The sequence below is a fragment of the Hermetia illucens genome, chromosome 2 (genome assembly GCF_905115235.1).
Source record: "Hermetia illucens chromosome 2, iHerIll2.2.curated.20191125, whole genome shotgun sequence".
Lineage (NCBI taxonomy): Eukaryota > Metazoa > Arthropoda > Insecta > Diptera > Stratiomyidae > Hermetia > Hermetia illucens.
The window spans coordinates 190,294,386-190,307,572 of NC_051850.1; the positions used below are offsets into that span (position 1 = coordinate 190,294,386).

The 13,187-nt window shown below is 41.7% G+C and overlaps 2 protein-coding genes across 4 annotated transcripts; both read left to right on the forward strand.

The window, feature by feature from the left end:
• Positions 1-6,525: 6,525 nt before the first annotated feature.
• LOC119649087 (dolichol-phosphate mannose synthase subunit 2) lies at positions 6,526-7,122 on the forward strand. 3 transcript variants are annotated; one of them, XM_038051090.1, is made up of 3 exons: positions 6,526-6,644; positions 6,755-6,908; positions 6,969-7,122. In XM_038051090.1, the coding sequence occupies exons 2-3, from the start codon at positions 6,800-6,802 to the stop codon at positions 7,091-7,093; spliced, it is 234 nt and encodes a 77-aa protein (XP_037907018.1). In that variant the 5' UTR covers positions 6,526-6,644; positions 6,755-6,799; the 3' UTR covers positions 7,094-7,122. The 3 variants fall into 3 exon arrangements, with proteins under 3 accessions (XP_037907018.1, XP_037907019.1, XP_037907017.1); XM_038051091.1 differs by having other exon boundaries at positions 6,546-6,657; XM_038051089.1 differs by having other exon boundaries at positions 6,571-6,908.
• Positions 7,123-7,338: 216 nt separating this feature from the next.
• LOC119649086 (nicotinamide riboside kinase 1) lies at positions 7,339-8,568 on the forward strand. The gene has a single exon (XM_038051088.1). It carries the CDS (start codon positions 7,375-7,377, stop codon positions 8,098-8,100), a length of 726 nt encoding a protein of 241 aa, XP_037907016.1. The 5' UTR covers positions 7,339-7,374; the 3' UTR covers positions 8,101-8,568.
• Positions 8,569-13,187: the final 4,619 nt, after the last annotated feature.

Genomic DNA, 13,187 nt, shown 5'->3' on the forward strand with positions numbered 1-13,187 from the left:
ATGTAGTTTCACGTTTTTATATTGTTTGGAAATAAATTTTTAAATAAAAAGTGTATGTAAAGAGGTACATATGTCACCACCCCAACTTCTCCAAATTTATCTATAAATATAACGAAAATGAATAAATTAATATACATTCATTTGACATGATTATTTTCCAACGTGGTAATATACGTATATCACATACAATATATATACTTAAACATATATTCATACATACATATCTTAGAAAGACACGTCCGCCGCAGCTCCGCCGCCCGAACGGCGGAACTACAGTGGGCGCGTGTGGGATTCACACCCACTAAAAACCACCCCCGGTCTCTCCAGCCCCAGCCCCGCGGGACCACCATTGAGGTATTACTTCGCGGGGTAGGTTTGCTCTTAGGCACTCATCCTTCTCCTATTTGCAGCTTTCCTCCTTCTTTGTTCCTTTAGCAACTCCTCCTGCATTTGGATGATTGCGGAGCCAACCGCACGCCACTTCTCCTCGGACTCCAGCATCTCAGTAACCAAGCTCTCCGGGGTCCCGCTCTTGCCCAGCACCTGGTTTAAGCTCCTTCTCTCCATCGCAAATCGTGGGCAGTGAAACATCACATGCTCTGGATCCTCCGGTATGCCATCGCATCTGGGACAGTTCGGAGAATCATCCAACCCAAAGCGGTGCAGATACTGCCTGTAGCAACCACCGTGTCCCGTGAGGAACTGGGTAATGTGGTAGTTGGTCTCCCCATGTTTTCGCTCAAGCCACACCCCAATATTGGGAATCAGCCTGTGCGTCCACTGACTTTTCGCAGACTCGTCCCATCTGCGTTGCCAGAGATCAAGCGACTCTGACCTTGCCGCATTTCTACGCTGTGCATGCCCCTCCATATGTCTTACATTGTACAGGACACTCATTTCTTTGGCCAGGATGTCAACCGGGATCTTGCCTGCCACCACCAATACTGCCTCATCTGGTGTGGTTCTAAAAGCACTGCAAACCCTCAAAGCCATCCGCCGGTAAACCAAGTTCACCTGCTTCCGTCTCTGAGAGTTTGTAAGCGCCTCTGCCCACACAGGCGACGAGTAGAGCAGGATGGAGCGCACCACTCCGGCTAGCACCAACCTCCGACAATGTTTCGGCCCACCAATATTTGGCAACATTTTTGCAAGTGCCGTGGTGGCACTGGCTGCCTTTTGGCATGCATACTCTAGGTATTCCCTAAAACTCAATTTGGTGTCAATTATTACCCCCAGGTATTTGATAGCCGGCTTTGATACGACCGTATGTCCACCGACCTCCACTTTTACAGTGTTATTTTTCCTGCGTTTCGTTATTAAGACCGCTTCCGTTTTCGCGTCCGCCAAGGTCAGTCCGGCCTTTTCTAGCCAGGACTTTACCGCTCTCACTGTTTCTGTTGCGTAAGCCTCGACATCTTCTGGGTGTTTTGCTACAACAACCACAGCTAGGTCATCAGCAAAGCCGACAATCGTAGTCCCCTCTGGGACGGGAAGAGCAAGCACCCCATTATACATGATATTCCACAACAGGGGACCAAGTACCGATCCCTGTGGTACCCCGGCTGTGACAATGTACTCTTTGGGGCCCTCATCCGTTCCGTACCAGAGAGTCCTCTCTGAGAGGTAGTTTTCCACCAAATTCGCTAAGTATCCAGGGACACCTATCTCAGCCAACGCCTGTTTAATTCTATTCCAGTTGGCCGAGTTGAATGCGTTTTTGACATCCAACGCCACCACGGCACAGCAGCCACCAGAAATCAGTGCACCTTTTGCCAAGTTTACCACCATGCCAATTGCGTCCACCGTAGAATGGGCGCGTCGGAAACTAAACTGGCGTTCCGACAAACCATTGCTGACTTCGACGATGGGCAGGAGTCTGTTGTAGATGACTCTCTCCATCATCTTCCCCATTGTATCCAACAGGCAGATAGGACGATACGACGCTGGGTTTCCAGGTGGCTTGCCAGGCTTCGGAAGCAACACCAACTTTTGCTTTTTCCACTGGGCAGGGAATATTCCTTCTTTTAGGCACGCCTCGAAGGTGTAGGCGAAAAGGTCGGGCCTAATCTTCACTGCCAGTTTCAAAGCTCGGTTGGGGATGCCATCCAAACCTGGGACCTTGTTGTCACCGAACCTACCACATATTTCCTGCAGCTCCTCCACAGTTACGGGCGGTATTATGCCGTCATTTAGCTGAACAAAAATTTGCCTTCCCCTATTTTCGTGGTGAGGGAACAGAGTGGTAACAATGTGTTTCAGGAGGCGCGGACAGGTCACCTGGGGTGATTTCCGCAGCCTTTTCATCACCACTCTGTAAGCCTCGCCCCAAGGGTTTATGTCGGCATGGTCGCACAGCTGTTTGAAGCAGTTCTTTTTGCTCCTCCGAATGGCTTCCTTTAGGCGGCCACGCAATTGCTTGTGTGCCTCCTCTCGACCGTCGCCACCAGGTTTTTCCCTGAGCCTCTGGCAAAGCCTCCTTGCCCGAAAACATGCGGCTCGCAAACTTGCGATTTCGTTGTTCCACCAGTAGTTGGGTTGCCTACTGGGGAGCAATCGCCTTCTGGGCATAGTAGCATCGCATGCTTCCGTCACCCATCGAGTGATCTGGGTGGCTTTCTCTCCAGCCGTACCACTCAGGGATATGTTGGATTTGAGCACCGCGGAAAACGTGTCCCCCTCGAAAGCTTCCACTGTCCAGCCAAGCATACCACCCGGCATTCTGCGAAAACTCTTTTTCGAGCTCGATCCGCCCTTGATCTCTATGCAGATTGCTTGGTGGTCGCTGTGAGTATAGTCCTCACTGACATGCCAAGCGATTCTACTGGCTAAAGTGGCACTCACGTATGTCAGGTCCACTATAGTGGATCGCTAAAAGTCTACTGGCTGATCTAAATCTTATACAATAATATCTTACCTACTAGAATTTATTAGATCATGAGATCGTATCTGTGGAGAAAAATCAGAGGTGAAAGCCCCATAATATGAACCTCTGGCACAAGGAGGGGGGGAGCGAAGGGCTGGTTGATGGCCTAGGTGTCATATAATTCGAGCGAATCAACACAGTGCATTTATCGTTCACACATCTTAAGTCCAACAAATTACCGGGAGAGAGTCGACGGACGAATTATATGAATTGCCAAATTAAGTTCTTAGCGCTCGCTCGCTGAAATACTCCCATTCAAATTGTTTGGGTTTGTTTTTGAGGCTGATATAGGCTTCATAGTCATTATTTTTGAAAGAAAAAAGCACCGTTGAAATGAATAACGTAAAGTGTTAGCACAATAAACTGCACCAGCGTCATATTTTAATTCTACATTGTTGTCGAGCGATGGTGAGCCAATCGTCGACTTGTACGCACCAATTGTACCTTTCGCTTTAAGGTGGCAAAGTCGACTATCAAAACATAAGGTACTACATTATTACTAATCCAATAATAAATTCTGGATAGAACCAGCACAATGCGGCATTAAATGTAAGAATATTTTCCAAAAATTAGTCCATTTCATATCGACTGCAGCCATCCTTCCCGACTTTCAATCCAAAAATTGCAACAGTAGCCTTGTCTTAGTGGAGTGGGAAGGGGTGGATGGATGCCAAACATCGAAATTATAAGTTCGAGGGATATTAGTCCGCAAAATATTGCTGCATTTAATATGAGTAGCAGCTTATAATTACCACTCACGGTAGGAAAGTGGGTGTCTCTAATTGCGATAGTGAAGCAACAAACGAAAAAGGTTTGGCTGCATTTGAATCCTCACTACTAAATTCTACCCCTTTCTCCACATTTTCCAAATAAGCTAAGACCATTTCTCTAAACAAATAATAATAAATTCAAAAATAAGTTCGTGCGGCGACATTTTGTGGATGCTTGCGAAAAAAATGAGCAACAGTAAAATCAAAAAGTTTCGCAAAGCATCAACGGAAATGTTGGGAGAGCCTTACAAAACTCTTATTTATTAGATATGTGTTTATATACAGAGGCCAGCATCCGTATTCGTACACCGTGAGTATTGAGGGAAAAAATTAAATAATCATGAAAAAATAAAGAATTTTAAACATTATTTTTACATTGCGTAAATTTTATTTAAATACAATATCTAAATCCAATTAAATTTACAAAATAATATTCAAATTCAATTACTCAACAATAAAATAAAATCCAAAAATTAAGTATTCAGTTAAACTGTCGTATAACTAAACGACGCATTCGTATTCGTACGTTATGAATTTCGAGAAAAAACAACGAGAAAGTTAAGCATTTAGTATTTAGTCGGGTAGCCTTTGTTTTTAATAACATGTTTTAATCGATTTGGCATCGACCTCACCAATTTTTCTGTAAATAGAGGGGATATTGCACTCCATTCTTTTCCGATTGCATCTTTCAAGTCTGCCGCGTTTTTTATATTATATTTTTTTAACCCTCTTTTAATTTCCGACCACAAATGTTCTATCGGATTAATGTCCGGTGATTGGGGGGGTGTCTGTAATACTTTAGGGCAATTATAAAATAACCATAAACGCGAATTGAGAGCCGTGTGTTTCGGATCGTTATCTTGATAAAAAATAAAGTTATCTTGTATTCGTAATTTTTCCGCGCTTGGGTTTAAATTACATTTTAAGATATTCACATATTTGGCAGCATCCATTATTCCATCAATGAAATGCAAATTGCCCGTTCCTGCTGCAGAAAAACACCCCCACACCATAACAGATCCTCCGCCATGCTTTACGGTGGGTATTAGGTTCTTCGGATGCAAGCTTGAATTCTTCTCTCGCCAAATTTTTCCAATTCCGTTCGAGGTGATGATATTAAATTTACTTTCGTCTGTAAATATTACCTGTTTCCAGAAGTCGTAATCCTTGTGAATATATCTTTTCGCGAAATCTAACCGTTTAATTCTATTTACTTTATTGATATACGGTTTCTTTCTTGGTACAGAGTTAAAGAGACCATACCTTTTAAGTGTCCTTCGGACGGTATCAACAGAAACTATTTTATTAAAATGTTGGTGGAGTCTTGCGGTTATCGTTGTAGCACATTCCTTAGGATTTTTTTTTATTTGCCTTAAAATAAAACGTTCGTCTCGCGGTGTCAACTTTTTTCGTCCTAAATTTCTCGGCTTATTTCCCAGCATATTCTCCGACTTGTACTTTTGAATTATATACTGAATCGTTGATTTAGCTCGACCAACGATATTACTTATCTCGCTTAACGATTTTCCCTGATTATGTAGGGATACAACGATTTCACGGGTCTCTATTGAAGTTTCCTTGCCTTTTCTGCCCATCCTGCACTTTTTATCACTTCGAACACTTGTTTCGAACTACAATGACGTTTTTGAGTGCTAGAAAAATTCTAGAACAGAAATCATTTCTAAGAATATACCCAAAAATTCAACAGCTGAAATATAACGGGACATTTTTTGCTCGTACGAATACGAATGCGTCGTCGAGTATCGATCATGATTTTTGTTAATTGCTGTTCTTTCGTCAAGTACAGTTTGTAGTGAATTTAGGAAACAAAAAATTCACAGCATAAGTGATCTTCTGTATATAACTAAGACATAAATGAATTTAGGTGTGCATTTTCAGTTATAACTGTCGCGAAGAACAATTTTTATTTTATAGTGTCTCAAAAGAAATATTTCATACGAATACGATTGCTGCCGACTGTATATAAATCACAAATGGCCACGGAAATGACCAAATATCGGATCTAGGTTGATTTTCACAGGAATTTTAATCCCATGCTTATCCAACCTACATATTAAGAAAAATTAATTTTAAGAAAAAGTGCAGTACTGAAGAAGGGAACAAGCGGTTGCCGTAATATATGTATGTATCTTAATAAAAATAAATAAACCAGCGAAAACGGAAGAAGCCGTCTAAATATTCCAACTAAACCTACACCCGTTCTTCTTTCTTTGACAATTTTCCTTAATGCTGTCTAAGATTTATTTCAGTCCAGCTCTGTGAATGATATCTTACAGAATGCAAAGTTCTGGCTGAGCCCTAGTAACAAATTGCGCAATTCTAAAAAATAAGAACATTTTTTAAGATAAATGCATTGCAAAATTGAGTGTTTGAATGGGCGAGTGCTTTCTGATGGGAATGTTTATGTATAGTTTAATACAATGTTGAAATATTGAATATAGGAATTATTATATATTTAAAAAAAGGTTTGATACTTAATATAAACGTATTAAAGGATATTATATTGATCGCGGACGATATAGTTAGAAGACAGTTTGTATAACAACTTGTTTCAATTGGAGAGTTTCGGGGGATTTCCCGCTGTAATTCCACTTAAAGGTTCTCCAATTGCGGCACTTAAGGTTTAATATTAAAAGACTCTTTCCATTTCATAAAATCATAGACTTCGAAATAATAATTTGTTGAAATCTATTTGTCCTTCATTGTGGGTCGTTAGATGCAAATTTAAAGCCAATTATCAATATTAACTTAAGTGAACTGCATAATCCGCTAACCATTTCACTCACTCAATCATTCGCAATTGTGAACTACGGCGGTTACTAACCGACTAGAAACAGCTGACAGCGGCTGCCAGCATATGTCAAAACAACCACTGACGTTCGGTACGAGATGAGATCCGCTAGTGATGCCGTAATAGATTAGATTCTGAGGTAATTGTGCATTGTGAGTTCTTATTGACATTTTCATGAATGAGTGCCCAAGACACGACTTCGGATATTATGCAAACAATCGTATTACGTTGAGATTCAACAACTTGCAGGGGAGCTGCGCATTTCATTGTCGCGTGTTTGGACTTTTCTTGTGAATGGCGTCAAATTCCTCGGTCGGCAAGTTCATTTGTGGCGCAGCATTGGCAGTGTTCCTTTATTATTTCTTCTGGGTGTCAGTTCTGCCGTTTATGCTGATTGAGGAAGGTTGGTAAATTGGCCAACAATGGAATTCTTTAATTCAATTTGCCTCGTTTTTTGTTGCAGACAATTGGATCCACGGATTGTTCCCGCCCCTACAATATGCGTTCGCGATCCCAGCGATCTTTGGGGTTTTTTTCATTGGCGGCTTGTCGGTCTTCACTCTGGTGAAAATACGGCACTTCATTTAATTGCTAGAAGTCTTAATGAGGGTTGATAGTCGGTCGCGCTCGACTGGAAGACATATTTCTCCGTAGAAATCAAAAGAAAAGCGCCACGAATGCCGTGAGGAGCTCGCGCCGGCAGTAAAGTGCGCGTTTTATTTTTGCTGTGGTTGCTCCAAGATCGTTATCTCTGAGTTTACATTAAAAACAACTGAAGCAGCGTCAGTACGTCCCTATCTGCTATCAGTTTTCCATACAGTGGCAAGGTCACGATCGCCGAATCGGTTGAGGTCAGAACTAATCTGGTTATGCAACGCGTTCGATGTGATACTTATTTGCAGTCGAGAAATATTCTTCACCGCCCCACATCGTGCGTGTCTGTTGACAAAATGGTGCAGTGGCTCGTTATTGGCATTTCCGGCGTTACCTGCGGAGGGAAGACAAGCTTAGCGACGGGGTTGCACAGCTTCTTCACCACCAACCAAAACAAACACATCCTCAATACGAACCTGGTCGTCGGTGATACGTTTGTGCTGAATCAGGACAACTATTTCCTACCGGAGGATGATATGCGTCACAAATTGATACCAAAGCTCAATCACATCAACTGGGAGGTGATGACGGCGTTGGACATGGAGAAGATGCTATCCGATATCCGTGACATCTTGAAGCCTGGCTTCATCCTCTATGATAAGAACCGAATTCTACCGACCACATTCCAAGAGCAGCATCAACAGCAGATCAACATTCTCATCCTGGAGGGGTTCCTAATTTTCAATCATCCGCAGTTGTTGCAGCTGTGTCAGGTGAAATTCCATTTACACCTTCCTTACGAGAAGTGCTTCCAACGTCGTCAGAACCGAGAATATAACCCGCCTGACGTCACCGGCTACTTCGAAATGTGCGTGTGGCCAATGTATGAGAGACACTTTCGCGAAATTCGCGACTGTGAAGAAATTATTATGCTTAATGGAGAACTTTCGCGCGAGAGGCTACTCAATTTCGCCCTGCGGTGCATTGGGCGATTCCTGTAGTAATTACACATGGATTTGACCTACTACAAACATTTAGATCTGTAAGATTAGCTGTAAGGCATACTCCGGTGTTTATATCCTACTCAATGGTTATTAACGCTAATTCCGGGTGAGGGGTCTGCAGAAAGTGCCGTACATCGATCGGTAGAAGACATGACATTGCCGGGAACATACAAAAGACACGGGAATCACTGCCCTTAACGGGTTCATCGACTGTAATTTATGTATAAGTAGACTAAGTCCTCGTGCACAACTGCGGGTGGAAGGGGGATCACGGTGCAGGTGGGGCTAATGTGACACAAAGTATCACCTATTCTTTTTACCATTTAAATACGCTTATAATTATTATTATAATTTTCTTTGTGTATTTATGTGCCTCTGGCTTAAATGCCAGCCATTCTAAAAAAAATTTTTCTAACCAATGAAAAAAGCTATTTTTCCTTTAATAAATTTTTAAAAAGGATTAAATGTGACTTTTTATTTTCACTGCATTGACTTTTACGAAATAACGTTGTTAAGCGGCAGAAAGTTGCCCCAGTGAGTTAAAAAGAAAATATAGCGAAGTATTGCGTGGAAAAAAATCCATGACTTTGGCCTTTTAAGCTTCATACGCGCATTGGAAAAGTTTTCTTGCAAATCCCAGCAATAAGGCCCGATATTTCTTTAACTAAACTGGAACAAGTCGGGAAACCGGAAGCTGGACGCTTCAGGTACGAAAGGTTTTGTGTTTTTCTTAGTACGTAGCACGTAATATATGCATATGTCCACTTTCGAGTGATATTGACATTGATAGTTTTCAATTTTCAAAGAAGCAACAACTTCGACGTATTATAAGTTTGTTAGTAATAGTGCGATTTCCATCAAACTTGGTATGATCATGCTCTACATTATAGCCTACATCACTGCAGAATTTCGGGGGGTTTCTAGCCAATTACAAAAAATTATAGAAATGTACTATTATTAACTTTCTTTGAACAGATATCGGTATGAAAGGTATTTCGGAGCCAAGGCACCATATAGTGGCAGCCTCCTGATTTTTTTCAGATTTTTCGGTTTGGTAGTTTCTGAGAATGGCCCCCTTAAAGAAATTATCACTTTCAACCCCCCGCACTCCCCACGTTTCCAAGAAATGTCAAAACTAAGACCGGCATCGAAAAGTACTAATCGAGACCTTTAATTTGATACCCCACATGACTATATTCGATGAAAAAAAATGTTACACCCCCCTTTTGCATGTATGGGGACCCCCCCCTTAAATTCAACGTAAAAGGATGTAACTCACTGTATGTGTGAGCGTTCATAGTTCCCACCTTTCTACCAAATTTGGTGTCAATCGCTATAACCGTCTCCGAGAAAAATGCGTGTGACGGAGAGACAGACAGACGGACAGATAGATAGACGGTAAACCGATTTTAATAAGGTTTTGTGTTTACACAAAACCTTAAAAAAGACGTTGACATTACATGTACCAAGCCTTATCCACAGGCAAGATAGATAAGATTCAGTAGTCAACTTACATGCTCCTCTAGCCTTTGTCCTGTTTGGTTGCGCCTCGTCTGTATCGGGTTAGCCTCCTGTTTCGACTGTAAAAGATTCTGAAATCACCATCAATTGCATCAAGTTGTTGTTTCGCTCGGCTTTTGAGTCGTTTACCACCAACTTGGATGATGAAAGCATTCTTAGCTAGTAAGTTATCGTCAACGTTGATCGCATGACTATCGAACACGTCGAAGGCCGTTATTTCCGACAGGATCATAGAAAATTATTCCATTGACCTAGACCTTCATCTTCACCACCTTTCGTAGCTTGTCAACATTCCAAATCATAGATTAAAACAGGGCAAACAACGTAATCTATTCTATCCCTATTGCGGCTGTCAAGAACTTTATCGAAATTATCAAAGAGCCGGTGAGGCACTGATTTAAACTCCGTATATTTCTCTCACATTGGCCGCGTTCGAGAGAAGAATTCTGCGAAGAATTTTTGGCCCCCTACATGATGGACGTAGCCTACACAATGACGAAATCTATGAGCGATGCCATGACCGTCCGGTTGTGGATAAAATCCGCCTCAATTAGTTACGGTGGGCGGGTCACTTAATCCGTATGGATGAGGATGATCCAGCCGGGAAAGTCTATAAGGGCAATATCTATGGTAGAAAAAGAAGACGAGGAAGACCCTGCCTGAGATGGAGCGATGGCGTAGGTCAGGACGCCAGACAGCTTTTTGGGATATCGAATTGGTGGACCTCGGCGCAAAACCGGGATGTCTGGCGTTCCTTATTAAAGCAAGCCTAGACCGGATACCGTTTGTTGCACCGTTGATGATGATGATATTTCTCTAAAATAATTAGCAATGTGGTAATATGATCGGTATTGGATTCGAAGATTTCGTAGTCTTCCTTAATGCGTTTCAAGATGATTTTATACAATATCCGAATCCAGGAAGCACGCAAATGCCCTCTAGTTGTCGCATCCAAGATGGGTGTCCTTCCACTCACAAAGATCATGTGCGTATATTGCGGTGTGCTGGTGGCTGTTACGGTGCGAATAGCATGGGAAATGTGGCATTCGTGGGGGAGCATAAGAATGGGAATATCCGTATGGATAATTAAAAGAAATCAACATGCCAGTGCAAAGAAATTGGGTGTTTGTCAGACCCTCTAAATATGCCAAAACAGTGACCGGAAACAGAAAATTTTAAAAACACGCGCGTGGTATATCATTAAATTGTCCGAAGCTACTGAAAACCTTTCCACAATCCAATGCAATATTAATGAGAATCTGCAGAATTATGTAGGCTTCCTGAGGGTCCCATTTCGAACGAAAAATACCGGGTTAAACGTCTCCTCTAATAATCGAGAAAAATTCAAGCCGAATATATCCAACGTTTGATCGATTCCATGCCACTCTGAAGCTGAATGCCCAGTGAAGGGTGTATAGGATGCTAAACGTCTCCGTACGGAGTATGAATTAGTTATTTTTGAGTTTTTATTGCCATTATTACGATTTATTTGCACTGTGAATTTCAATTTTACAAACGAAAAAAAAGTTTCTTTTGTTTTTCGCCCTCAGCAAGGGTTAAAACCAAGGGTAAAAAAAGAAACTCTGTTTTTTTGTCCTTTTTCGATGATTCTTTTTGCATTGTACCCAACACACTTTATGTAATGTTCCTGTAAAAAAAAAACACATACAACTCCTTTTTAACACTTGGTGAACACTTATGTATGTATTTGCTACGACGCAATGGAATCAGGACTTCAATTTTCCGCACTGTATATATATTATATATGAAAATTGAATACCGCTGATACCTACGTAGATACGTGTACATCTATCTGGATGGGACACTACCCACTAACTTTCCAAATATTGTTACGTTCTTGCTTTACGTAGACTCATCACTTGTTACGTTACTTGGTTTACGTTGACTCGTATTACAGGATTGCGTAACACTAGACAAAAATCCGTTCCATAACTTAAATATAAGAGCTTATTTGACCTTAACTTATGCAACCGTACTGCACAATTAATTATAGAACAATTTCTTCAACTGGTACAATTCGAGGCGTATTCATAAACGGCGCGGAAATTCCAGAAAGGCTTGCGAACATTTTGCTAGAAACTACTTTGCGCCTCTGACAAGATCTCCTTACTAGCATTAAAGTCATCTGTTAACAATTATCCTAACTAAATATTCGCGCTTCTGTTATATAATTTTGATCTTCTGGCTAATTGTCATTACTAAGATTTAAATTGACGTTACATTTATTTTTCCGAGTCTCGTGAAGGGAACAATAGGTTCCCGAAATATCGGTATTTGCAAAAATAAAACATCAACACCAGCGAATAAGAAAAAACAAGTTTTTTTAATATTTCAAATAAAATTCTGTTCGAATGCATTTCTAATCTCACATATTATTTCCAAAATGTTGAACACATATCTATCCATTTGGAAAAGATCCTGTCGCCGTGCCGCATAAATCTTTGCTATGCAGCTTTTGACCGTTAAATCACCCCAGCCTCCTTTTTGGTTCCACTCCTCTAAATTAATTGTTTCCTTTACTTTTACCACTTTTCCAGAGCCTTGCTCGAAAGTCAGCTCTTTCTCTGCAGTAGCCCTCAAACAATTAAAACTACTGAATCGCTCTGCGATACTCATCATCATCATCATCATCAACGGCGCAACAACCGGTATCCGGTCTAGGCCTGCCTTAATAAGGAACTCCAGACATCCCGGTTTCGCGCCGAGGTCCACCAATTCGATATCCCTAAAAGCTGTCTGGCGTCCTGACCCACGCCATCGCTCCATCTTAGGCCTTCTTAGGTCTTCTTTTTCTACCATAGATATTGCCCTTATAGACTTTCCGAGTGGGATCATCCTCATCCATACGGATTAAGTGACCCGCCCACCGTAACCTATTGAGCCGGATTTTACCCACAACCGGACGGTCATGGTATCGCTCATAGATTTCGTCATTGTGTAGGCTACGGAATCGTCCTGCGATACTCACTAGTGTAAACTCCTTACTTCGAAATTTTCATCTATTTATCACTTTGCTTTCTTCGCAGTAATTATACCTAAACTCTTGCCTTTTCCATGACCATTTATCCATCCCTTCTGATCCCTTCCACTTCCTGCAACGCTCCTTATAATTCCGTGTTACGTACCTTCCTTTACTCCAATCATGGTAATTGCTTCTAAAAATGCGTATAAGTGTTACGGTCATCAATTTGTTAAATTCCTTCCCGTCCAGCATATGCCTGTTGCCACCTCTATCCTTAAAGGTCTCAAGTTTTTGTCACTCGTTTCTCGCCACTTCACACATTCCGTCTGCAACTTATCACATCTTGGATAGTCACTTCCTCCGACTTCGCACTGTCCTGCCAGCGGTGCTCATCCTGCTTACAAATTTCTTCCTGCTGTTTCGTAACTTCTCGCATGAAAGGACCATTTTACGCCTTCACCTATGACCTCCTCTTCATGGTCTGCTGCTTTTCGGTAGTTTCGCTCCTGCTCTTTAGTCACCTTCTGACTGATCACTTCTTGTGATTTTCGAATATCCTGACTGGTACTCTCATGTAACT

Excerpts from the sequence above, each read along its gene's own strand:
- LOC119649087 (XM_038051090.1), top strand. The coding sequence starts at position 6,800 with ATGGCGTCAAATTCCTCGGTCGGCAAGTTCATTTGTGGCGCAGCATTG. Across the intron at positions 6,909-6,968 it reads GTTTATGCTGATTGAGGAAG|ACAATTGGATCCACGGATTG; the intron begins GTTGGTAAATTG and ends TTTTTGTTGCAG.
- LOC119649086 (XM_038051088.1), top strand. The coding sequence starts at position 7,375 with ATGCAACGCGTTCGATGTGATACTTATTTGCAGTCGAGAAATATTCTT.